At 42.0% G+C, this 24,643-nt stretch overlaps 1 protein-coding gene across 8 annotated transcripts; it reads left to right on the forward strand.

The window, feature by feature from the left end:
• The first annotated feature begins 6,103 nt into the window (after nucleotides 1–6,103).
• ZNF239 (zinc finger protein 239) lies at nucleotides 6,104–24,310 on the forward strand. Of its 8 annotated transcripts, none has more exons than XM_050804304.1 (5): nucleotides 6,112–6,181; nucleotides 7,067–7,107; nucleotides 8,827–12,813; nucleotides 17,327–17,539; nucleotides 22,480–24,310. In XM_050804304.1, the coding sequence occupies exon 5, from the start codon at nucleotides 22,572–22,574 to the stop codon at nucleotides 23,946–23,948; it is 1,377 nt and encodes a 458-aa protein (XP_050660261.1). In that variant the 5' UTR covers nucleotides 6,112–6,181; nucleotides 7,067–7,107; nucleotides 8,827–12,813; nucleotides 17,327–17,539; nucleotides 22,480–22,571; the 3' UTR covers nucleotides 23,949–24,310. The 8 variants fall into 8 exon arrangements, with proteins under 8 accessions (XP_050660262.1, XP_050660264.1, XP_050660261.1 ...); XM_050804303.1 differs by having other exon boundaries at nucleotides 8,827–12,809; XM_050804301.1 differs by lacking the exon at nucleotides 17,327–17,539 and having other exon boundaries at nucleotides 8,827–9,167; nucleotides 12,688–12,813.
• Nucleotides 24,311–24,643: the final 333 nt, after the last annotated feature.

Here is a 24,643-nt window from a genome sequence, read left to right on the forward strand (position 1 = left end):
TAATACCAATTCTACTCAAACTCTTCAAAACAATGAAAAGGAGGAAATACTTCCAAATTCATTCTATGAGGCTGGCATTACCCTGATATCAAACCAGACACAACAAAAAAAGAAAATGAGAAGCTAGTATCACTGATGAATGTAGATGCAAAAATCCTCAACAAAATACTAGCAAACTGAATTCAACAACAGATTAAAAAGATCATTCACCATGTTCAAGTGGGATTCATCCCAGAAATGCAAGGATGGTTCAACATATATAAATCGAGAAATATTAAACATTTATTGACTTATGTGATACATTAATAAACATTTATTGATTTACACGATACATTAATGTGATACATTGCATTTACAGAACCAAGAACAAAAGCCATATAATTTCAATAGATTCTGAGAAAGCATTCAATAAAATTTAACATCCCTTTATGATAAAAATGCTTAACAAACTGGGTGTATTCCATACCTCAAAATAATACAAGCCATATATTAGACAAACCCAAAGCCAACATCATACTTGATGGGGAAAAATTGAAAATCCTTTCTCTAAGATCTGGAGCCAGACAAAGATCCCCACTTTCACTACTTTTATTCAGTATAATTCTGGAAGTCCTGGCCAGAGCAATTAGGTGACAGAAAAAAATAAAGGGCATCCGAACTAGAAAGGAAGAAGTCAAGTTAGACTTGCTGGCAGACAATGTGATCTTACATTTGGAAAATCCTAAAAACTATACCAAAAAATTCCCTGAACTGACAAATTCCGTAAAGTTCCAGGATACAAAATCAACATACAAAAATCAGTAGCATTTATATACATCAACAGCAAACAATATGAAAAAGAAATCAAAACGCATTTTTTGATTTACAATTTTCCCCATTTACAATAGCTACAAAGAATATAAAATACGTAGGAACCAATTTAACCATAGAAGTAAAAGATCTATACAAGGAAAACTATAATACACTGATGAAAAAAATTGAAGAGGACACCAAAATATGGAAAGATAGTCCATGCTCATGGACTGGAAGAATTGGTATTGCTAAAAACACAATACTATTGGCCAGGAGCAGTTGCTCATGCCTGTAATCTTAGTACTTTGGGAGGCTGAGGCAGGAGGATTATCTGAGCTCAGGAGTTCGAGACCAGCCTAGGCAACAGGGTGAAATCCGGTCTCTACTAAAATACAAAAAATTAGCCAGGTGTGGCAGCAGGCACCTCTAGCCCCTGCTACTCAGGAGGCTGAGGCAGGAGAATCACTTGAACCCAGGAGGCAGAAGTTGCAGTGAGCTGAGATCACACCACTGCACTCCAGCTTGGGCAACAAAGCGAGACTCTGTCTCAAAAAAAAAAAAAATGACAATACTACTCAAAGCAATTTATACATTCAATGCAATTCCTATCAAAATACCAATAACATTCTTCACACAAAAAAAATTCTTCACAGAAATAGGAAAAAAAATCCTAAAATTCACATGGAACCACAAAAGACCCCAAATAGCCAATGCAATCCTGAGCAAAAAGAACAAAGCTGAAGATAGCATAATACCTGATTTCAAAATACAGTACGAAGCTATAGTAACCAAATCAGTATGGTACTGGCATAAAACAGACAGTCAAATGGAACGGAATAGAGAACCCAGATACAAATCCATGTACTTACAGCCAACTTATTTTCAACAAAGGAACCAAGAACATACGTTGGAGAAAGGGACAGTCTTTTCAATAAATGATGCTGGGAAACTGGGTAACCATATGCAGAAGAATGAAACTAGACCCCTATCTCTCACCATAAACAAAAATCAAATAAAAATGGATTAAAGACTTAAATCTAAATCCTGAAACTATGAATCTACTAGAAGAAAACATTGAGGAAACACTCCAGGACACTGGTCTGGGCAAAAATTTTTTTGTGTAAGACCTCAAAAGCATAGGCAACAAAGGCAAAAACAGACAAATGGAATTACATCAAACTAAAAAGCTTCTGCACAGCAAAGGAAACAACCAACAAAGTGAACAGACAACCCACAGAATAGGAGAAAATACCACAACCTATCCACCTGACAAGGGACTAATAACAAGAATATACGAGGACCTCCAACAACTCTATGTAAAAACACAAATAATCCAGTTTAAAAATGGACAAAAGAGATCCGAATAGACATTTCTCAAAAGAAGACATACAATTGCTAACAGGTATATAAACGAATGCTAAACATCACTGATCATGAGAAAAATGCAAATCAAAAGCACGATGAGCTATCATCTCACCACAGTTAAAATGACTTTTATCTAAAAACAGGGAATAACAGATGCTGGTGAGAATTTGGAGAAAGGGGAATCCTTGTACACTGTTGATGAGAATGTAAATTAGTACAACCACTATGGAGAACAGTATGGAAGCTCCTCAGAAAACTAAAAACAGAACTATCATATGATTCAGCAATTCCACTACTGGGTATATATCCAAAAGAAAGGGAATCAATATACTGAAGAGCTATCTGCACTCCCATGTTTACTGCAACAATATTTACAATATCCAAAATATGGAATCAACCTAAGTGGCCATCAATGGATGAATGGACAAAGAAATGTGGTGTATGTACATAACAGAATATTATTCAGTCATAAAAAAATAATGAAATCCTGTCAGTTGCAGGAATATGGATGGAACTAGAGGCCATGATGTTAAGTAAATAAGTCAAGCACAAAAAGACAAATATTGCATATTCTCACTCATATGTGGGAACTAAAAAAAAAAAAAAAAAAAAAAAAGAAGTGGATTTCATGAAGATAGCGAGTAGATTGGTGGTAACCAGAGTTCAGTAAGAGTAGAGGTGGGGGTCTGAATAGAGGTTGGTTAAGGGGTATGTATTAGTTTTTTTTTTTTTTTTTCCACACTGCTATGAAAAAAAAAAAAAGCCTGAGACTGGGTAATTTATGAAGAAAAGAAGTTTAATTGACTCACACTTCCACATGGCTGGGGAGGCCTCAGGAAACTTACAATCATGTTGGAAGAAGGAGCAGTCACCTTCTTCACAAGGTGGCAGGAGAGAGAAGAACAAAGGAGGAACTTCCAAACACTTACAAAACCATCAGATCTTGTGAGGACTCGCTCGCTATCATGAGAACACCATGGGGGAAACTGCCCCTGTTGATCCAATCACCTCCCTCCCTCCACTTGTGGGAATTACAGGTCCCTCCCTCAACACGTGAGGATTACAATTCGAGATGAGATTTGAATGGGGAAACAGAGACAAACCATATCAAGGTATAATACACAGTTAGATAGAAAAAATAAGACCTGGTGTTCAATAGACCAGTAGGTTAGCTATGGTTAACATTAACCTACTGTATGTTTCCAATAGCCAGAAGAGAATCTTTTCAATATTTCTGGCATACAGAAAAGATAAATACTATAGTGATAGATATCCCAATTTCCCTGCTTTGATCTTTACACATAATATTAATCAAATTATCATATGTACCCCCAAAATACGTGCATCTATTATATATCAATTTTTTAAATTAAGTTAAGAAATTAAATGTTGGGTTTTGCATGTAAAAAAAGAGAGAATATGGGAGAAAAGAAATTGGAAACATCCCTTAGGGACAATTTTTTTAGGAGTTTTGCTGTAAAGCAAAGCAGAGAAATAAGGTAGTGGCTGGAGAGAAATAGGGTGCAAGGTAAGGGGTTTTATTTATTTTATGGACAATATTATAGTGTATTCATTAGTATGCTGATAATTCAGTACAGAATGAAAATCTTGAAATACAGAAGAGAGAGAAGGCCCTCATTCACGAGAAGGCAGTTAACATCCAGGGTGCAAAAGAATTTTCTCATATAGGAACTAGGGCCAGTCACTCAGAAAGAAAAGTAGAGCATACAGATTATAATGCAGAAAGGAGGGCAGACATGCCTGTGAGGCGGTACAAAGGTTCTCTTTACTCAGTAACAAAAAGCAAAGTCATCAGCACTCAGTGAGACGGGAGGAGTTGTTGGAGGCTTGAAAAGAGAGTAGAAGGCCAGGCATGGTGGCTCAGCCTGTAATCCCAGCACTTTGGGAGGCTGAGGTGGGCGGATCACTTGATCTCAGGAGGTAGAGACCAGCCTGGACAACATGGTGAAACCTCATCTCTTAAAAAAAAAAAACAAAAAAAACCCACAAAAATTAGCTGGGCGTGGTGGTGCAAGACTATAGTACCAGCTACTTAGGAGGCTGAGGTGGGGGGGTCGCTTGTGCCCAAGAAACAGAGATTGCAGTGAGCCAAGATCGCGCTACTGAACTCCAGCCTGGCTCAAAAAAATAAATAAATAATGAAAAGAAAGTAGAAGCTGTGAAACAGTCATTTAGGAGAATGAATGGACTAAGAAATGTAGAAGGATAGCCAGGCAGCATGAAGGGCTCACTTGAACTTAATGGCTATAAACTGAAAATGAGACCAATCATCCCAGCCAAGTGGTTTTCTCAAACAATCTCTGCCATGCAGGTGCAGGCCAGGAACTGGATTCAAGCAGATTTGGGTTTCTATCAAGAGAATAAAACCAAGAAAGACTGGGGCAAGAGAGTTAAGGGTAACCGCACATACACAGGACTGGCCATAACCATGGCGCATGGCCTCTTATATTGCACGAGGAGGGGAGTGTGCACATGAGGAAGTGAAGGTCAGGGCAAGGGTGGTAGAATCTAAATAGGGAAAAGCTCTGTGGTTTTCCATTGAGGAGAGGAGTAAGGTCCAAGGGAGACATTTTGTGTTCCCCAGGCAAAAGGTAAGAGAGCATCTCTGAAGAGGAGACTGAAGGGGACATGGGCCTCTCCAAGCATCGAAGTCCGAAAATAATAGTCCCCCAAATATGTCCATGTCCTAACCCCCAGAATCTGTGGATGTTAATTTCTATGGCAAGAGGGATTTTTTGAAATGTGATTAAATTAAGGATCTTAACGTTGAGAGATTATCCCAAGATTAGTCAGCTGGGCCTGATGTAATCACAGCAGTCGTTATTAGAAGGCCCCACGAGGAGTCAGTGCCCCAGCATGTGATGTGATGATGAAGGCAGAGATTGCAGTCATGCTCTTTGAAGATAAAGGAGCGGGCCATAAGCCAAGGAATGCAAACAGTCCCTGGGAGCCGGAAAAGGCAAAGAAATATTCTCATCTAGAACCTCCAGGAGGAACTAGCCACACCGACACTGACGTTAGCCCAGTAAAACTGATTTCAGACTTGGCACCTCCAGAAGTTTAAGAGAATACATGTTTGTTATACTACTAAGTTTGTGGTAAGTTGTTGTGACAGCAATTGGAAACTAATACACCAAGGAAGGGGGAGGATATAGAAGAGAGGTCCAGGCAACATCTCTTTTCTCTCCAAAATAAATCTGAAAGAAAGGAATTGGGAAAAGACCAAAGGGGTAGCTCTGTGTCACTCGGTGAGAAGTGAAAGAAATGTAAAATCCTGGCATAAACAACCCTTGTGTGCGTTTAGGACAGTTCTGACTGCTGGGAGCCACTTGTCTAATTCCTTCACCTCCTGTGTTTGTTCCAAGATCTCCTATCTAAAATTGCAAAGTACACCCCCAGCCCTACACACTCACACCCCGCAACCCCCCGCCCAGCTCTATGCTTTCCGTACCACCTCATGACACACACGACGCCATATATTCACTGTATTTATGGATTGCTTGTTTCCCCCACTAGAATAGGGCAGTGACTTTTGTGCAAGCATCTTGAACAGCTCCTGGTACACAGCTGGCTCTCAAATAATATCTGTTAAATGGATGACCTTCAGAGGTGAGATGGAAGATGCCGAATAGCAAATATTCACTTCAGAATGTTTTGAAAGGTAAAGATGAAATTATGGGTATTTACGTCCTTTTCCCCCAATAGTATTTTAACAAATGAAAAACACCTTAATAGGTATTCCCAAAATAATTCTTATGAGTTTGTAATAAAAAACGAGGACGAGGACTTGAATACACGCATCGCTGACTCAAAGATGGTCACCCCGCCGGCCCCCACCCCCGGCCAAGAATCCCGCTCCGCAGAGCTCAGAGCTCCGCGGCCCGCGCCGGAAGTGGGCGTGGCTCGCCCGCGGCTTGCTGGGACTTGTATTTCGGGGCTCTAGGCGCGCGAGCCGGCAGCATCCGGAATGCGGCCCCTGCAGGTGTGGGGTTCCACGTGGGAGGTGAGACTGGCCGGGCTTCCCCGGCCGCTGGTAGAGGCGTTCAGGGGTCAGGAAATGGGTGTGCCGCGGCGAAGGCGCTGGGCCGGCGAGCCGCGGAAGCCGGGAGGGCGGCGATGGTAGGGCACGCGACCAGCGGAGGCGCGGCCCGCAGCGGCACGTGTGTCCCGGCGCCGCATTTCCAAACTGCTGCACCCAGGGAGCCTGGCTGCGGCCACAGCGAAGGCTGTCGGGCCGTGCAGCTGAGCGGCCGAGCCTCCGATGGCCCCTCCTCCCGCCTGGCCGAGCTCTGGCCTGGGCCGGCTGGGGGCTTCGTGGTTGGCCACGCCGGCCTTTTCCTCGCCTGTGACCGGCGTGATTGCAGGGGGTTTTCGGTGGACGTTAGGCGACGGAGGGGGGCTCCTGTAAGAGACTGAGGTTTCTGTCCGCAGCACTGCCTTCGCTGAAAAGAGCTTGCATCTGAGCCCCCGCACCGCAGGAACGAGCCAGGCTCCTGAGAATGAGGTCGGGGAAGGCGTCTTGGGCAACCGAAACCCATCCCGAGAAGCGGTCATATAACCCGAGATCTCCTCCTCTTAACTAGAACTTTGGGACAGAGATCGGCAAAGTCTGAGGAAATGGGCACGGCTTAGAGCTGCCGGCGGCTGCGGAATTTACTTAGCTTCTTGGTTTTTTGGGGGGAAGACTTGGCTTGTTTAATCGAAAGCCCTGTGGAGAGAGATGAAGATGGTGACAGAAAATGCGTCACCTCTCACCTCATGGAGGGAGTGCTAGTGGAAGGGTTGACTGAAGAAGCGTCAGAGGCAGGAGCTGGGTAACTTTTTCCCTGCAGTCTTGCTGGACTTGATTTTCATAGCTTTTTCTCTTTCCCTAACTCTGCCTTTCCAGGAATCCATCCCCACTGGGAGTAAGAAATGACCAAGGTCCGGGTGAGTTGGCGCTCCATTTCTCCTAAAATGCCATCTCTCTGAAATGTCCCTGTGCCATGTGTTGTTTTCTTTATTGTCAGGCCCCCAGTACGGTATTTTATAGCTATGGATATAGGGACATTAAGATACTAAGGACATGTAGCTAGCAGATGATGTCACCAGGGTCTGCACAGATAGTTTTCACTGGCCCATCCTACCCAAGAATTTATTCCACTCCTCAGAGCAGTGGGCTGTGCCCTCCTGCGGAGCATCTGGAAGCCTACCTTTTCCTGCCAGACATTTCACTCACATTGAAAGTCATTCCAAGCTATTCCATACTCATCCCAGTGCTAAGTGGTCTCAGCAAAACAGAATGATAAACCACGGTGCTTTTCTTCAAGGAGCTTACCATTTTGATTAGCATATTATATTACCTGTACACAAAAAATATGCATATTAATAGTGATAATTTGTTAACTATGAAAGAGTCAAAAACGAGGAAATTCGTTAAATGGCAGCACAGTGGTTACAAAATCACTCTAGAAATGCTTCTCAACCAGGCTATGCATCAGAAGTCTCTGGTGTTTTTTTAAGAACTAAGCTTCTCTCTTCCAGACCTAGTGAAAGGAGAGTTTCACTCCTTTTTTATTCTTTTGATCTTTGTACATCCAAAGGTTTATTGTGAAATACTGTCTATACACTTGACATAAGTGTCTCTAGGGTAGGTAAAATGAGTTATTCATCCTTTATACTCAGGTTGATTTGTTCTCTTTCACTAGCATGTCTACATATTTAACTGTCCCAATAAATTTTAAATTACCAAGTCATACTTTTTAAAAGAGAGTTCTCATTTGTCTCTGTAAAACCATCTGTAGGAGGTTACCTCAAAATTAACCCTTAGGCTCCCAGGGTATTCGAGATGGTCAGCCTCCACTTAGAATCCCACGGTGTTTGAGATGGTCGGCCCCCTCTTTGCCCTGTCCTGGCATTTTCTGGTGGAGAGCTCTAACTCGGCTAACTCTGAGAGAGCCGAAGGAAAGTGCCTTGTCCTTTGTTGCAGAGAGCAGCAGGCCAGAAATAAACCCCGTGTTTTCTAACTTCAGGCTGTTCTTTCTCCATTAACTAAACAGGGCATCACACCGGAAATTGTTTGAATAAAATATCAGACTGCGTTTTAAGGAAAAAAAAATGTTTTTTAACACTACCAGCAAAGGCCATCTTTTTGCTTGGCAAATACAGCCCTCACACACGAGCTCTTAGAAAAATCTGTTTAGAGGACAGTAAGCTGTCTTGAGGTACTGAGAGCATGGCTTCTCTGTGCCCTGAAAAGTAATTGAGGACTTGAAGGGAGACTAACCTGAGTAGAATCAATACATTTTCCTTCCTTCACTTCTGCCTGCTCCCTAATGGTTAATTATTCACTGCTGCTGCAACTGGGGATTGCTAGTTTAGAGATTCTGGTGTGTGTTACACAACAACTTTTTTAATTTAAAGAAAGGACTTAATTCCAATCACTGTGTGTTTTCTATGTACCACACATTGTCCTTAGGTCTGCTGAAAGGCGGGAGTGTTAGTTAACCCTGCCCTTCCTCTGTGACATTGGGTAAATCACTTCACCCTTATGAACTTTGGTTTTTTCATCTGTAAACTGAGGGTCTTAGGCTTGACTGTCTTTAAGTTTTCTTTTAGTTGTGTTATTTATTCATTTAAATTGAATATGAATTTATATTTATCTTTCAGATTCCAAGTCAATTGTGGTAGCTGCTGGGGATTTAAAGATGAGTTGAAGCCAGGCGTGGTGGCTCACACCTGTAATCCCAGTACTTTGGGAGGCTGAGTGGGGAGGATCACCTGAGGTCAGGAGTTTGAGACCAGCCTGGCCAACATAGTGAAACCTCATCTCTACTAAAAATACAAAAAATTAGCTGGTCATGTTGATGCCTGTAATCCCAGCTACTCAGGAGGCTGAGGCAGGAGAATCTCTTGAACCCAGGAGGTGGGGGTTGTGGTGAGCTGAGATCTTGCCACTGCACTCCAGCTTGGGCAACAGAGTGAGACTCTGCGTCAGACAACAAAGATGAGTTGAGTGTGGCACCTATCCTTCAGAATCTTACAGCCAACTTGGGAGACAGACTTAATAGCTATAGTAGAGGGATGTGAAAGATGCTGTGAGATCTCAGAGGAGAAGAATTCTAACTCATCCTCATGCTTCAGAAAGAGGCTATTGTCCTAAGACTGAAAGCTCCAAAATGGATGGGAGAACTCAATAAGTTAGGGCTTATGATAGAAAGGACTGTGCTAGACTCAAGTATGATGTGTTGAATGACTCCAGGTAATCTAGTGTGCCTCTTCCTGCTTTTCCACTTCAAAGTAAAGTTAGATACAGCAGAGAGGGGCTCTGGAAAGAAGTGGAAGGCCACGTGATGGCATGTATGTAGTTGTAAGGAGGTTGACATTTGTCTGATAGAAACAGGAAATGATTGATCTTGTGACCTTCCTCTTTGGTTGGCCTTTAGAATATCGAGTCTGCTCTCTCCTCTGTAAGCAGGAGCACAGCCTTGGAGTGACTCCTTAGTGCCACTGATACCTGGGAAGACTGTTGATTATTCAGTGTTTCAGTCCCAGCTTTGTCTTGCTTAGGAGCACTATTTCCTTTTTCTCCCTTCCCTTGTCACAATGATTCCTCTCATTTGGTCTACTCCTGTCATTTTTTTTTTACCTACCACAAAGTTAATAGTCCACCAACATATCCTTTCCCTTCTCAGAATGGAATCCCGCCTGCCATTTTATCTTCAGGACCTTAAAAAATTAATAGCCCTGATTGTCTAACCTAGGGACTGAAAGATGACAAAAATTTTACTACGAAGAATTGGTAAGGAGTTATTGTAGCCTAGGTAAGGAAAAAAAAAAAATAAGCGTCTTACTAAGACTGGCAGTGGAAATGGAAAAGAGGTAACACATTGGAGGGAAATGTAGGAGGCAGAATTGACAGGATCTGACATGGTTTGAATATTGTTGAGGTAGAAAAGGAGGATTAGACAATCCAGATGACTGGATGGAAGACAGATAAAAAATAAGGGAGAGAAAACATCATTGGTGGGCTTGCATCTCTAAAGATAGAAGAAAGGATTTGATCTAGAATGCACAGGAAGAGATTAGCCTTAAACAGAAAGACATTTTTTTTTTCCTCTGGTCTGAAGAGGTCTGGTTGGGAAGAGCAGCCAGCCCACTTGCTTTTAGTATGCCGTGGGTCATGCCTTGCTAAAGGATGTGGTGGTGGAACATGAAGGCAGCAATCTTTGCTTCTGGTTGTTTGTCCCACCTTTACTCCAGGGCTTGAGGCTCCTTTTCCAGCCCTCTTCCTCAGAGTGGAGACCAGTGACCTTGAACAGAAAGCTTGGGAGACAGCACCCATCCTTACCTTCATCTTTACCCTCATCCTTCCCCACTGGTGACGAGTCGGATAAGTCATGTCACCCCTGCAGGGCAGGCCCAAGGAAGGAGTAAGTGGTGCCTCTTTAGCCTCAGGCCAAAGCTGGCTTAGCTGATCAAATTTATGAGACAGCCTTTATGACTTTTTATGTATTCTATCACTTTACTTTTGAAATTGTGCCTTAGAGAGTGGTGCCAGCCCATGCACGGTGTAGATACAAGTACTGAAATTGAGAGCTTGAAAAACAAAAACAAAAAACTTCACCACAGGTAGTTTAAGAAGCATTGCTTCATCAGACAGAGCCCTGAAGGGAACCAGATTTGCTGACATTGACTGAAAAAATATTTGGACTCCCTTTATGTGCCAGGCCCTGCTTAAGGTCTTGGGGATGCAGTCATGAACAAATGAGGCAGCCTCTCTGTTCTTGGGGAACTTAAATCTCAGCAGGGAGAGACAGTAAATAAGAAAGCAAGTGAATAAATAAGAAAATAAGGTAAGGCATAAGTCATAAGAAATTAATTTAATTAAACTAGGAAAATGATAGATATAGGGTGCGCCAGTGGATTAGATGGTCAGTGACATGCTTTCTGAAGAGGCAATGGTTGGACTGAGAGCTGAATGATGAGGAATGGAGAGGGCAGCTAGCACAAAAGCTACAATGAGTGATGCGGTTCAAGGGCCTGCTGGGTCACTGGTGCTGAATATGATCATAAGAGAGGCCTAGGTTGGGGAGGTAACAGGAGAGCCTCACGGGCCAGGATGAAGAGTCTGAATTTTACTTCATGGCCACTGAAAAGCCTTTGGAGGGTTTCACGCTTGGCCTTGTTTTTGTTTTAAAAGATCACCTTGGCTGCCATGTGGAAAACTCATGTTTGGGGGAGCAAGAGTAGAGTCAGACCAAGAAGGAGGTTGGTGTGGGTGAGAGCAAGTGCTGCCTAGGCCTAGAGAGGTGACAGTGCAGGGCAGGGGAGCTGAGTGCATGCCGGTATGCTTTAGAGGTAAAGGAGCTAGGTGATGGGTGAGATGTGAGGATGAGAATGAAATGACTTCTTGGATTTGGTTTGAGCAATTGAGTGGTTCGTGTGGCTGTTTACTAAAATGGGGACGACTGGGGAAGAGCAGATGCTGATGGATATTGCTGGAGCAGGAGTTTTGTTAGGGCCTGTTCAGTTTTTTGGTTTGTTTTTTGTTTGTTTGTTTGACTCACTGCAACCTCTGCTTCCCGGGTTCAAGAGATCCTTCCACCTCAGCCTCCTAAGTAGCTGGGACTACAGGCATGCACCACCACGCCTGGCTAATTTTTGTATTTTCATTAGAGACAAGGTTTCACCATGTTGGCCAGGCTGGTCTCAAACTCCTGACCTCAAGTGATCCACCCACCTCAGCCTCCCCAAATGCTGGGATTACAGGCATGAGCCACTGTGCCCAGCCAGGGCCTATTAAGTTTTAAGCACCTTTAGACGTCCCAGTGTAGATGTTAAAAGGAGTCTGGAGGTGAGGTAAGAGGTAAGGGCTGGAAATAAATATTTGGCAGTAAATGGTATTTTAAGTCAAGGGATCCCTCAGGAGAGTGTTTTATGGCTGTGTGTATATGTGCTATTTTATTTTCCCAGTAATGTTCAACTACTTAGTTTATAAGCGGAAGAACAGAAAGCATAGGAAGTGATTTTTAAAGTTTTTAAAATTAGAGAGATTAATATTTTAAGAGTAGAGGAGTCCAGGTAGTGGACTAGTCCCAATTATGGTTATTACAGTTTGATGAAATGTGGCTGAGATCACTGGCACTGTGGAGATTAAGAAATGTGAGGTCAGAGTGTTGGGTCAATTGTTCCTGCGAGAGTTAAGGTTGTCAGGATAATGGTGGGAATGGGGTGAAGATGACAATTCAGCAATGACACAAGAAGACAGTGACACGGAAAGATTCAGTAGCTGAGGACTTGAGCGTAGACATGTTGTGGGCAGGAAGGAAATGATTTGGATGGAAGTAGCCAATTAAGTGAGAAAGGAAAGATTTTCCAACAAAACTTGACTTAGCTCACTTAGATCCCCTGAGCTGCAAACTTCTTCTATACCTTTCTTACCTTTTCCAGTGCTACTGACTTCACCCCCGTTCCAGGGCATTTGTGCAGATGGTTGTTTGTTGAGGAGGAATGTGCTTAATGTTTTAGGAACCAGTTACATTCAAGAATGCCTCTGTGGCCTTCACGGAGGAGAAGTGAGGCCGCCTGGACTCTGCTCCCAGGAAGCTGTGCAGAGCTGTAATGCTGGGAACTACAGGAACTTGGTCTTGGTGGGTAAGGACATGTGAACTTGGACACCTGCCCATTGGCATCTTTGTTTCCCACTTCCTTTTTGACACAAAAGGATGTTTTCTGACTATTCTAAGCAGCTAAAGAACTTGGTAAGAATTGGAGAATAGTAGTTTTACTGGGTTGTCTCAAAAATCATACCTGTTCCATCCTTTATAAGCCAGAGGTGGGACTGATTTTGCTTTCTGCACAATCACCCAATCCCTGTGAGTTTCTGAAATGTGATCTCTCAGATGGAACAAGATAAAGATCATTATATAATAGCAAGTGAACCCCAAAGAGCACCAGGCATCATGGCAAGTTATAAGCCAGGCTAATCCACAACAGAGGAGTCCCTTTTTCAGTGTTCCAGGAGTTATCTGATATCTTGCAGTCTGTGTCGAAAGCAGGGACTTCTGGGATGTTTCCTATGTGCCACTGTTTTACCTGATCTATTCACTTACTTCCCTTCTACCTCTGCAGGAGGTTGTGGTCTTTCCCAGTAATGGTCACTTGCTTCTCTGTACTCTTGCCTTTCCCCACATTTCCCCCACATTGGTCTTGTGCCATCTTTGCTTGGACTTTATTTTTCATTGAATGTCCTCCCCTGCCTTGCAATATCGTTTCCATTATTTCTTTTCTTACACATTCAGGAATTCATCCCTCTCCCCTCCCAAAATTAATCAAAACTCGTGGTGAGACACTCTCATACCCTACAAATAAATAAAACACTTTTTTAGTTTTTTTGAGCAGGAGTCAACCTCTTTCGCCCAGGCTGGAGGCTGGAGTGCAGTGGCATGATCTCGGCTCACTGCAACCTCCACCTCCCAAGTTCAAGTGATTCTCCTGCCTCAGCCTCCGGAGTGGCTGGGCTTACAGGCATGAGCCACCACACCCAGCCAGCCAAAACACTTTTTGACTGCCTGAATCAAGGAGCCTTAAACATTTCCAAATGCAGTAATTCATTTTTTAGATATCTATTCTAAGGCAATAGTAATTTTAACCAAAAATTGTGAACAAAATACTCATTATAGAATTATTTAAAATAGTGAAAAAAATATTTACCCCCTAAATGTATCACAGGGGATTGGTCAGCCAAATTATCATGGATCACAGAAAAGTATGTAGCCATTAAAAAATAGATTGGTAAAGAATTTTAATTAGATGGGGAGATGAATGTATACCTACTAGGTTGAACCATGTGAAATTGCCATTTTATAGCCAAAAGCAGCCATTCTACAAAAAACACCGAAAAGTGACTGGGCACAGTGGCTCATGCCTGTAATCCCAGCACCTTGGGAGGCTGAGGCAGGCAGATGGCTTGAGCTCATGAGTTTGAGACCAGCCTGGGCAACACAGCGAAACCCTGTCTCTGCAAAACATGCAAAAATTAGCCGGATGTGATGGCAGTTACCTGTAATCCCAGCTACTCAGGAGGCTGAGGTGGGAGGACCCCTTGAGCTGGGAAGGCAGAGTTGTAGTGAGCCAAGATGACACTACTGCACTCCTGCCCTGGTGACCGTTAGACCCTGTCTGTAAAAAAAAAATGTGCCATCATGTTAGCTTTCAGGGTTTTTTCCTCCCTCAGTCCACAGTGGGGCCCTGGTTCTCTTCCCTCAGTAACTGTGGCCTTTCAGTTTCTATTTTCAGCTAATCCTGGGGAGTAAAGAGAATGCTACAGGGCAAAGTCGTTACCTCCAGGTAGTGAACCAGGCCTTTCCACATTCTTTATATAAACCCAGTGCCTGTGCTCTGTTCTTGTACCAAAATTGCCCACTACTGAACTTTTGTCTCTTTCAGAGTTTGTTCCTTTTATAATGTTTCTTTCAGCATATTTACCATTATCAATTTTACTGATGGTTTCTATAGTGTTGATCTTCTCTTGAAATTCTTTGTCATGCATGAAATCATAGTTTTTCTCTTTCCTCCAGCTTCTCTCGTAGTCCTTTTCTCTGCAGATTCTCTGGCTTCTTTCTTTTTTCTTTTTTTTTGAGATGGAGTCTCTTTCTGTCCCCCAGGCTGGAGTGCAGTGGCGTGATCTTGGCTCACTGCAACCTCCGCCTCCCGGGTTCAAGCAATTCTCCTGCCTCAGACTCCTGAGTAGCTGGGACTACAGGCGCCCACCACCATGCCTGGCTAATTTTTTCTATTTTTAGTAGAGATGGGGTTTCACCATGTTAGCCAGGCTGGTCTTGATCACCTGGCTTCTATCTTTTTTCTAACTTGAAATCTCAAAGGGCTCTTTGGTTTTAAGTCACTACATCATCAGTGTTTCTCGGCCTTTTTATTTATCATTACTCTCTCCCTGCCAAAAGGAGACAGATTTCTCCTTTAGAGAAATTAAGTATGAAGGAATAAGGTTTTGTCAGGTAGGATTGTTTTGTGAGTCCCAAACCAGCATAATATGTAAGATTTGTTTGGCCAGCCGTGGTGGCTTATGCCTATAATCCCAGCACTTTGGGAGGCCAAGGCGGGCAGATCACCTGAGGTCAGGAGTTCAAGACCAGCCTGGCCAACATGGCAAAACCCCGTCTCTACTAAAATTATAAAAATTAGCCAGGCATGGTGGTGGGTGCCTGTAATCCCAGCTACTCAGGAGGCTGAGGTAGGAGAATTGCTTAAACCCGGGAGGTGGAGGTTGCAGTGAGCCAAGATCGTGCCACTGCCCTCCAGCCTGGGTGACGGAGTGAGACTCCATCTCAAAAAAAAATAAAATAAAAAGATTTGTTGTGCCCCCTATGAACCAATTCTCACCCCTTGGAGACATTATTGTCCCTGAGAATGCATGGTATGTCCACTTATAGGAGGAACTGTTACATATTTAATGCTGTTCAACTCTCCTTTCTATTTTGATAAGCCTAAAATTATTTTCCTTTTTAAGTTCCCTTCTTGTATTCCCACTTTTGTCAGTATTAAAGTTGTTCCAGCCTCCTAGTTTAGAAATGGGCCATGACTGTATTCAGTTTCTCTTGGGCCAGGCATGGTGGCTCATGCCTGTAATCCCAGCACTTTGGGAGGCAGAGGCAGGAGGATCACTTGAACCCAGGAGCTGAAGACCAGCCCGGGTAACATGACAAAACCCCCTCTACAAAAAATATAAAAAGTTAGCCGGGCCTGGTGGCATGTGCCTGTAGTCCCAGCTACTTGGGAGGCCAAGGTGGGAGGATCACCTAAGCCAGGGAGGTTGAGGCTTCAGTGAGCAAAAATCTCCAGGCTGCAGCAAGCAAAGATCTCCAGGCTGCAGCCTGGGCAACAGAGTGGGACCCTGTCTCAAAAAAAAAAAAAAAACAGTTTCTCTCTTCTCGTCCTCAGTATCTAAAATCTCCCACCAATTCTTTTTTACCTTTAACTTATTTTAAGTTTATTAACACTCCTAGATCCCACAGATGTTGCCCTAAAATGAGTCTGTTTAATGCTTAAAATAGGGTAAAAATTAGTCAGATTGTTGCCATCATTTTTCAAGCTCAAGTTAGATGTTGCAAGTACACTTGTCTCCTTTAAACATCATTTATGATGTCATTCTTTGAAGTATTACTATACAGTTGGTAAGTCCTATGAAGAATGGAACAATGCTCTGAGAGAATGAAGGCATGTGATGGAATGCGGGTTGTGTATGTGTCTTAGGGAGAGCCTCTGAAGTGACATTAAACTGGGAGCTAAGGGATCAATAGTTTAAACAGGTGACTAGGGAGGGGAAGAACATCCAGGCAAAGAGAACCACGCAAGAGGACACCCAAAGACCTGGAAGGAGGAGTGTGGTAGACCACAGGGTGCATCTAAGAAGGACTGAGAAGAGGTGGTGGACACGGCCTGGCTCAGTTATGGCGTTGAAGGCACTGGTAAAAGTGGATTTATGACAAAAATTAGCCAGGCATGGTGGCACATGCCTGTAATCCCAGCTACTTGGGAGGCTGAGGTGGGAGAATCGCTTGAGCCCAGGAGGTGGGGGTTGCAGTGAGCTGAGATAGCACCAGTGCATTCCAGCCTAGGAGACACTGTGTGACCCCATCTCAAAAAAAAAAAAAAAAAAAGTAGATTTATTTTGAGTGGGCAGCCATTGGATCAGGGAATGGTATGCTCTGATTGACCCAGTATCACTGTGACTGCTCTGTGGAGAGTGATTTACACGTAGACAAAAGTGAAATAGGAGATGGGCTTCCAATTTCAAGCTCTGCTCTAGGTTTTCATTTTTATTGACATAAAATGGAACAAACTTGTTGAACATTGTTCTTTTTTGCAAGTAAGACATAAAAGTCTCAAAAACTCAAACAACACAGTATAATGTGAAATCAAATCACTTTCTATGAACTCTATATTTATGTATGTACAAGTATATGCATTAAAATTTTATGAGATTACACTGTGCGTATTTTTAATTTGCTGTTTTATGCAGTATGTGTTAGAGTTTTTTTCTGCCATGTTAACTCCCTATAAAAGGACCCCTTTTCTCATGTCAGTATTTTCTCCTAATGTTGTACACTCATTCTCCATAGTATTTTTTTTCTTCTTCCTCTTTTAGACGAAGTCTCACTCTGTCACCCAGGCTAGAGTGCAGTGGCACAATCTCGGCTCACTGTAAGCTCCACCTCCCAGGTTCAAGTGATTCTCCTGACTCAGCATCCTGAGTAGCTGGGACTACAGGTGCCCGCTATCGCGTCCTGCTATTTTTTGTATATTTAGAAGAGACGGTTTCACCATATTGACCAGGCTGATCTCAAACTCCTGACCTCAGGTAATCCACCCACCTCAGCCTCCCAAAGTGCTGGGATTACAGGCATGAGCCACCGTGCCTGGCCTCATTCTTCATATTATTTTAAACATTTTTTTAAAAGCTAACATCACACTTTCATTAAAATGCACCTTTCATAAAATTCCTCCCCCATTCATTTTCACACACCTACAATTTCTATAACCACTAGCCTACTTCCAAGTACTGTATGATATGGCTGTTGAAGCAATATCCTTTCAAATCCATTTAATCATTTCACCCCATTTCATGATTTAACTGCTACAAACTGCCCTGTTCTTCTTTTGTCATTTTTCTTTTTCATTTTTGCCATTACTTTTGAAATGTGCAGACAAAGTGATACATTCACCTGGGTAAAACAAGTTGTATGGGCAGCTCATAGTGAAAACGTTCCTGTTTCCTGACTCTGCTGCTCCATCAGCCATAATGTGGCTTCCAAAGGCACTCAGTTTTCATCTTTCTAGCTGTTCCATATTGGGTTTGTCTTCCTACTCCAGACGATATGTTTATACATAGTTACTCTTCTAAATGAACAATAAATGCATTCACATGATTAAAAAATAAATATAAAAGGTGCACAATGAAAAGTTTCTTTCATGTCTGTAGCTCTTGTCTATCCAGGTTCTGGTCATTGGCCCTTAAAAAGTGAGTAGTCTCATGTAAATGTCATTTCACAAATTATGCCTGGAAATCTGAAGAGTAAAGCTCTAAGTTGGAATGTTGAGTGCATATATTTATGACATTGATTGATAATTGTCAAAATGTCCTTCATATCAGTTTACACTCACAAGTAATGTGTGTCTTCAGACTTCGGGTTTGTGCTAGTTTAACAGGTGGAAAATGGTACCTCAGTATCATTTAAATTTAGTGTATTGTGATATACTGTTATTTCTCCATTGATCAATATTTTGTAATTTCTATTGACTTCCCCATATTATAGATGAGGATGTAGCTTTTTCATATTACCTCCTCAAATGCCTAGCCTCCCAAGAATTTGTTAGAGTCATGTCAGTGATGAATGCTTACATTGCTTTGACTTTGTAATTAGTTGTTCACTATAGAGTCAAGTAGTACAATATGATTATAGTTCCTTTTTTATTTTTTTATTTTTCCTCTGAAGCTAATACTTGCCTTTTAAAAATATATTTTATTTGGAGGGTTTTGACTCCATACTGTTATTGTAGAGTTTTGTTTATTTTTTCTTTTATTTTTCAACTATGGTTTTGGGGTTTGAGGGTTTTTGTTTTGTTTTGTATTTTGTAGAGAGAGGGTTTTGCCATGCTGCACACACTGGTCTTGAACTCCTGAGCTCAAGCAATCACCTCGCCTCAGCCTCCCAAAATGCTGGGATTACAGACATGAACCACCACGCTTGGCCTAATTATGTATTTTATTGACTTCTTGGCTTACTGTTATTTCTTGTAGCATGTATCCTTTTTCTTAAATTTTAAAAAATTTTCCTATAGTATATTCCTGAGTGATTGTTTTAGTAATTGAATCTTTTCATGTTTGAAAGAGTGTCTATTTTTTCCTCTCTTTGAAATGGTTAATTGGCTGGTTAAAAATTATAATTTCACAATGACTTTTAACCCAAAATTTGAAGATATTGAAGATTTGCAATATTGCCAATTAGTTGTTCAGTGTCAATATAATTCTCACTTATTTGCACATAACCTGGCTTTTCTGTTTGGAAGCTTTTAGCATTTTGTTTTTGTTGTTGTTGTTGTTGTTGTTTGTTTGTTTTTTCCTTGAAGTCCTGAGGTTTTAAAAGGGTATGTTTAGTTCGGGGTGTTTTTACATACCATTTTTTAGCATTTATTGGGCCCTGAATCTTGCATTCTAGGAAACATTTTTTTGTTGTTATTTCTTTGATCATTTTTTCTCCATGTGTTCGATCTTCACTGTCCTCATGCAACTCCTTGGAGATGGGCTTTTACTTTTATCTTTCTATCTGTCTGTCTTTTCATATGCATTCTTGGAGAATTCCTCAATCTTCCATCTTAGCCATATGTTCATTTTACTATTTAACTCATCTAAATTGCAGGCCTTTGACTAAAACAGCCTGACACATATCTAGGAAACAAGTTACATAACCTATCATCATCTTCAGTCATTTTATTTAGAATTATTATTTTCATAGCAATATGTTTATATTTTATTATTAGATTGTGTTTAAATATGATATCCACTCCAGTTTTTCTGGGATTTTAATTATGTACCTTTTAAATTCTGTTTGTCTCCTTATATATTTTTTCAAAATTCTTGTGTTCTCAGTATGATATTGGAGTGTGTCCTCAACCCATGCTTGACCCACTTTGGCATGTATGTGTGTTCTACTTTAGGGGACGCTTCTGCTGATTGGGCTAGGGAGGGAGGTAATAAGAATCCAGATGGTAGATGTTGTAGGCCTTTTTTTTTTTTTTTTTTTTTTTTTTTTTTTGACAGTTGGCAGAGCTAAGTGAGGTTTTATTTTGGGAAAAATAAAAAATTTGAATTGTTTTGTAGCTGGATGTGTGGGCAAGGGGACTACCCAGGTAGTAAACTCCCCCCACGGATGGTCTAAGGGCTAGGGCTGAGCCTCAGGTGGGCCTCCTCTTCCCTGTACTCCCCTGCACAGTGGTGTAGGCCATTTTTTAAGGCCACCTCTTTTGCCACTGAGTTAGTGGGGGCATGCTCTGCTTCTTCATTTCCAGCCCTGGGCTATCTTCCTTGTCAGAACTCCCATTAAAAAGATTAGCTTGAAGTTTTATCCTGGGCACTTATGTTGTCAGTTGCTTCTTTTTTGTTCCTCAATCCATCGGTCATTGTGTAGGTTCAGCATTACCTCAACCTCTGCTTCTCTGTTCAGTTCAGTTAACATTATTAGCAGTCTTTCTTTGGCAGATCATTTATTTTATTCTTGAGGCTTTATATGAGGCCACTGCTGCTAGCCATCCAATATTTCTATTTCTAAGAGGAAGAGGGTGGGCTGGGAGAGTGCTGCTAACAGCAAAAACTAGCACAGCACGTTAGGAATGCCTAAGTTGAATTAAGAAATGTCTTTATCACTGTTTATTATTTTCTGAGACATAGACTCCAGGAAAATGGGGTCAGTGCTCCCTTACTTTGTAATAATTGATTCTGAGTTTGGTAATTGAATTTCTATGATTTCTTAAGATGTTTTACCCATGAGGAAGCCTTCTGTTATATATAATTTGAGCTGTACATTTTTCCCCTAGTTTCTCCATCACTCCTAATCCATCTGCTCTTTATCATTTACGAGTTCCTCGATGTTTTTATTCTGATGATGTCGACCTTTCTGTTTTCCCAAGACTATTATGGATTTCTTGTCGTTTCAGTGTAATATTAGGCTATTCACTCTAACTGTTGTAGTAAGTCTGGGGGAGGGTTTTGTTTTGGTTTTGGTTTTTTAATATACCAGTAAGTCTAAACTCTGTATTCCTAGCACAGTTCTCTCACAGGACTTCCAGACCTATATATATCTCACTGCTTACTGACCAGTACTGCAAGAATGTTCCACTAACACCACAGATTATGCAAGGCAGATTTGAGTTTCTGCACCCTTCCCTACTTCAGCCTCTTCCTCTTGCATTTCCTCTCTGATTACAGAGTACCACGGTACCCATTCACTCAGGCAGCAATCCCAAGGAACAGGCTTGGGGCCTCCTTTCTCTTCGAGGTTTAATTTATCATCACATGATCTAGAATGAATTTCTCCCATTCTCTCCACAACTATCATCCTTACTGTTTTTCTTATGATTTGCTATGGCAGCCATCTTGCTACCTAAAGTCTTACTTTCCAGTGGTGTTTATAGGTCACAAAGTCAATTATTTCACTCTGAATTTAAATCCTTTAATAGCTTTCAATCCGTGCAGGGTTTAGCCCTAAGGTCCTTATTATGAGACACTAAGCCCTTTGCTCTGGCTCCTTACTTCCCCTCCGTGGCACATTCTTCACCACTCTTACCGTTTTTATCTCCTTCGTAAGAAGCCACTTATAGTTTTCTTTAACATGTCATATTTTCTCTCCACGTTTCACTTCTTTTTTTTTTTTCTTTATTTCTTGTCATTTTCTCCCAGAAACCTTCCTAAACACCGGGGTCTGAGTTGAGTGTTCCTCTTCTGTACTTTCCTAGCTGGTTATGCATACATCTCTTGCACTGTATTGTACTATACATTCATCTACACCACTCACTTAGTATTATCATTATTTGGTATATTTGTCTTCCCAGGAAGCTTTAGCTTGTTAAGCAAAAGGATTTATATTTTCTTCCTTGTGTCCCCCATACCTATGAAAGCAGAATACCAATGAAATGCAAATTTACTTAAAGGAAAGTAGGCCGGGTGTAGTGACTCATGCCTGTAATCCCAGCACTTTGGGAGGCTGACGCGGATGTATCACTTGAGGCCAGGAGTTTGAGACCAGCCTGGTCAACATGGTAAAACCGCATCTCTACTAAAAATACAAAAATTAGCTGGGCATGGTGGCGTGGGCCTATAATCCCAGTTACTTGGGAGACTGAGGTGGGAAAATTGCTTGAACCTAGGAGGTGGAGGTTGCAGTGAGACCAGATCACACCGTTGCACTCTAGCCTGGGCAGTGGAGCAAGACTCTGTCTCAAAAAAAAACAAAAAAAAAAATGAAGTGAGATGAGATGAAATGTTACTGTTAGCAAGGATATAGGACTTATAGTCTTCTATAGGATTAGTTAGGGAAGACTTTCCTTGGCTATGCTTAAAAGCCAAGAGAAAATTTCTGTCTTGTACCCAGATACAAATGCACCCGACATTAACCCAAAGGACATGACTATAAGGACAAGCTGAACTTTTTCGTAGTTACTAAGCCTTCAGGCCTTAGGCACTCTCACTCAGAAATCTTGAAGTCTACCCTTTGTTCTTACCACTGAATTCTCTCTGTTCCCTAGGAGACTTGAATGAAAATTCTGTGGAGAATCTTCAGCAGAAAGCACTTCAGGATCTGTTACATGAGCTTTCCTCCTGTCTAATTTTGGAAGGCATGGCCAGTACAATTACCGGAAGTCAGGATTGTATCGTGAATCATCAAGGGGAAGTGGATGGGGAGCCTGAACTAGACCTTTCCCTTTGTCAACAGTGGGGAGAAGCATCTTCTCGTATTTCCAGAAACAGGGACAGTGTGATGACTCTTCAAAGTGATTATTTCAAAAACAGTGAAAGTGAAACATATTTGCCTTTGAAAGTCCCAAGCCAAATAGACACACAATACTCTTCAGTGAAGTTCTGTAAGAATGAGCCTCAGAATCATCAGGAAAGCAAACATCTCTTTGTAACGGAAGAAAGCACTGAGAGAAAAGTGATAAAGGGAGAAAGTTTTTCAGAGAACCTTCAAGTTAAAATGGTGTCTGATGGAAAAGAACTGGCCTCGCCATTGTTAAATGGTGAGGCAACTTGCCAGAATGGCCAGTTAAAAGAATCTTTGGATCCCATTAACTGTAACGGCAGAGACATTTATGGATGGAAATCACAGGTGATCAGTTGTAGTCAGCAGAGAGCTCATACAGAGGAGAAACCCTGTGACCATAATAACTGTGGGAAAATACTTAACACCAGCCCAGATGGTCATCCATATGAGAAAATCCACACTGCAGAGAAACAATATGAATGTGGTCAGTGTGGTAAGAACTTCAGTCAAAGCTCAGAACTACTACTTCATCAGAGAGACCACACAGAAGACAAACCCTACAAATGTGAACAGTGTGGGAAGGGCTTCACAAGGAGCTCGAGTCTGCTTATCCATCAGGCAGTCCACACAGATGAGAAGCCTTATAAGTGTGACAAGTGTGGGAAGGGCTTCACCAGGAGCTCAAGTCTGCTCATCCATCATGCTGTCCATACAGGCGAGAAACCTTATAAATGTGACAAGTGTGGGAAGGGCTTTAGTCAGAGCTCCAAACTACATATCCACCAGCGAGTCCACACTGGAGAAAAGCCCTATGAGTGTGGGGAGTGCGGTATGAGCTTCAGTCAACGCTCAAACCTGCACATCCACCAGCGAGTACACACAGGAGAGAGGCCCTACAAGTGTGGCGAGTGTGGGAAGGGCTTCAGTCAGAGCTCGAACCTTCACATTCACCGGTGCATCCACACGGGAGAGAAGCCTTACCAATGCTATGAGTGTGGGAAGGGTTTCAGCCAGAGCTCGGATCTTCGCATCCATCTCAGAGTCCACACTGGGGAGAAGCCCTATCACTGTGGCAAGTGTGGGAAGGGATTTAGCCAGAGTTCCAAACTCCTCATCCACCAGAGAGTACATACTGGAGAGAAGCCCTATGAGTGCAGCAAGTGTGGGAAGGGCTTCAGCCAGAGCTCCAACCTTCACATCCACCAGCGGGTTCATAAGAAAGATCCTCGCTAAGTGACATTTGCCCGTTCAGGTCTTCACAGCGCTCATACTGTAAAAACTGTTAAATATTTAGTATCACTCTTACCTTTATATTCTACAAAGGAGAGAGATGTAAGGGTTATTTAGATGTGTTTCCTCACTGAAAAAAATTCATTCATTCAAAGTATTTAAGTATCAAGCACTTTTTTATGCTGTACAATGAATGGATTGTACTTATTTTCAGATGGGTAGAGTAAAAGTGTCTGTACTTTACAGTTCAACTACATATTCTACCCAGCATTTCAATGGCAAGAACTTTATATTTATTCTCAAGCAGGGCATGTTTTCCTTTGTTCACATTCTCTGAGAAATTGAAACTCTGGTTTCTCTTCAAATTACGTGCTTTGTGTTTTTCATATTTCTTTCCAGTCCTGATTAGCCACCTCTAAACTATGATTGTACACTGTGTCCATTTTAGGCCAAGAGGGCAGTTGGAAATACAAGGGACATGGAAATCCTTGTGTTTATTGCAGACAGGTACAATAGTTCGTAGCCACACAACAAAAAGCTGGAAGAGAGTTACTCATGTAGTACGTTCCCATATACCATTTTGATAGGAAGTTGAACAGCCCCTCCCAGGCAACTATTCAGGAACATAAGTAGTCCTTTTTGGTGAGTACAGCTAGTTTATTGAGAGGAATGTGAGGGAGGGTCCAAAGTAACATGCC

The sequence above is a fragment of the Macaca thibetana genome, chromosome 9 (genome assembly GCF_024542745.1).
Source record: "Macaca thibetana thibetana isolate TM-01 chromosome 9, ASM2454274v1, whole genome shotgun sequence".
Classification (NCBI taxonomy): domain Eukaryota; kingdom Metazoa; phylum Chordata; class Mammalia; order Primates; family Cercopithecidae; genus Macaca; species Macaca thibetana.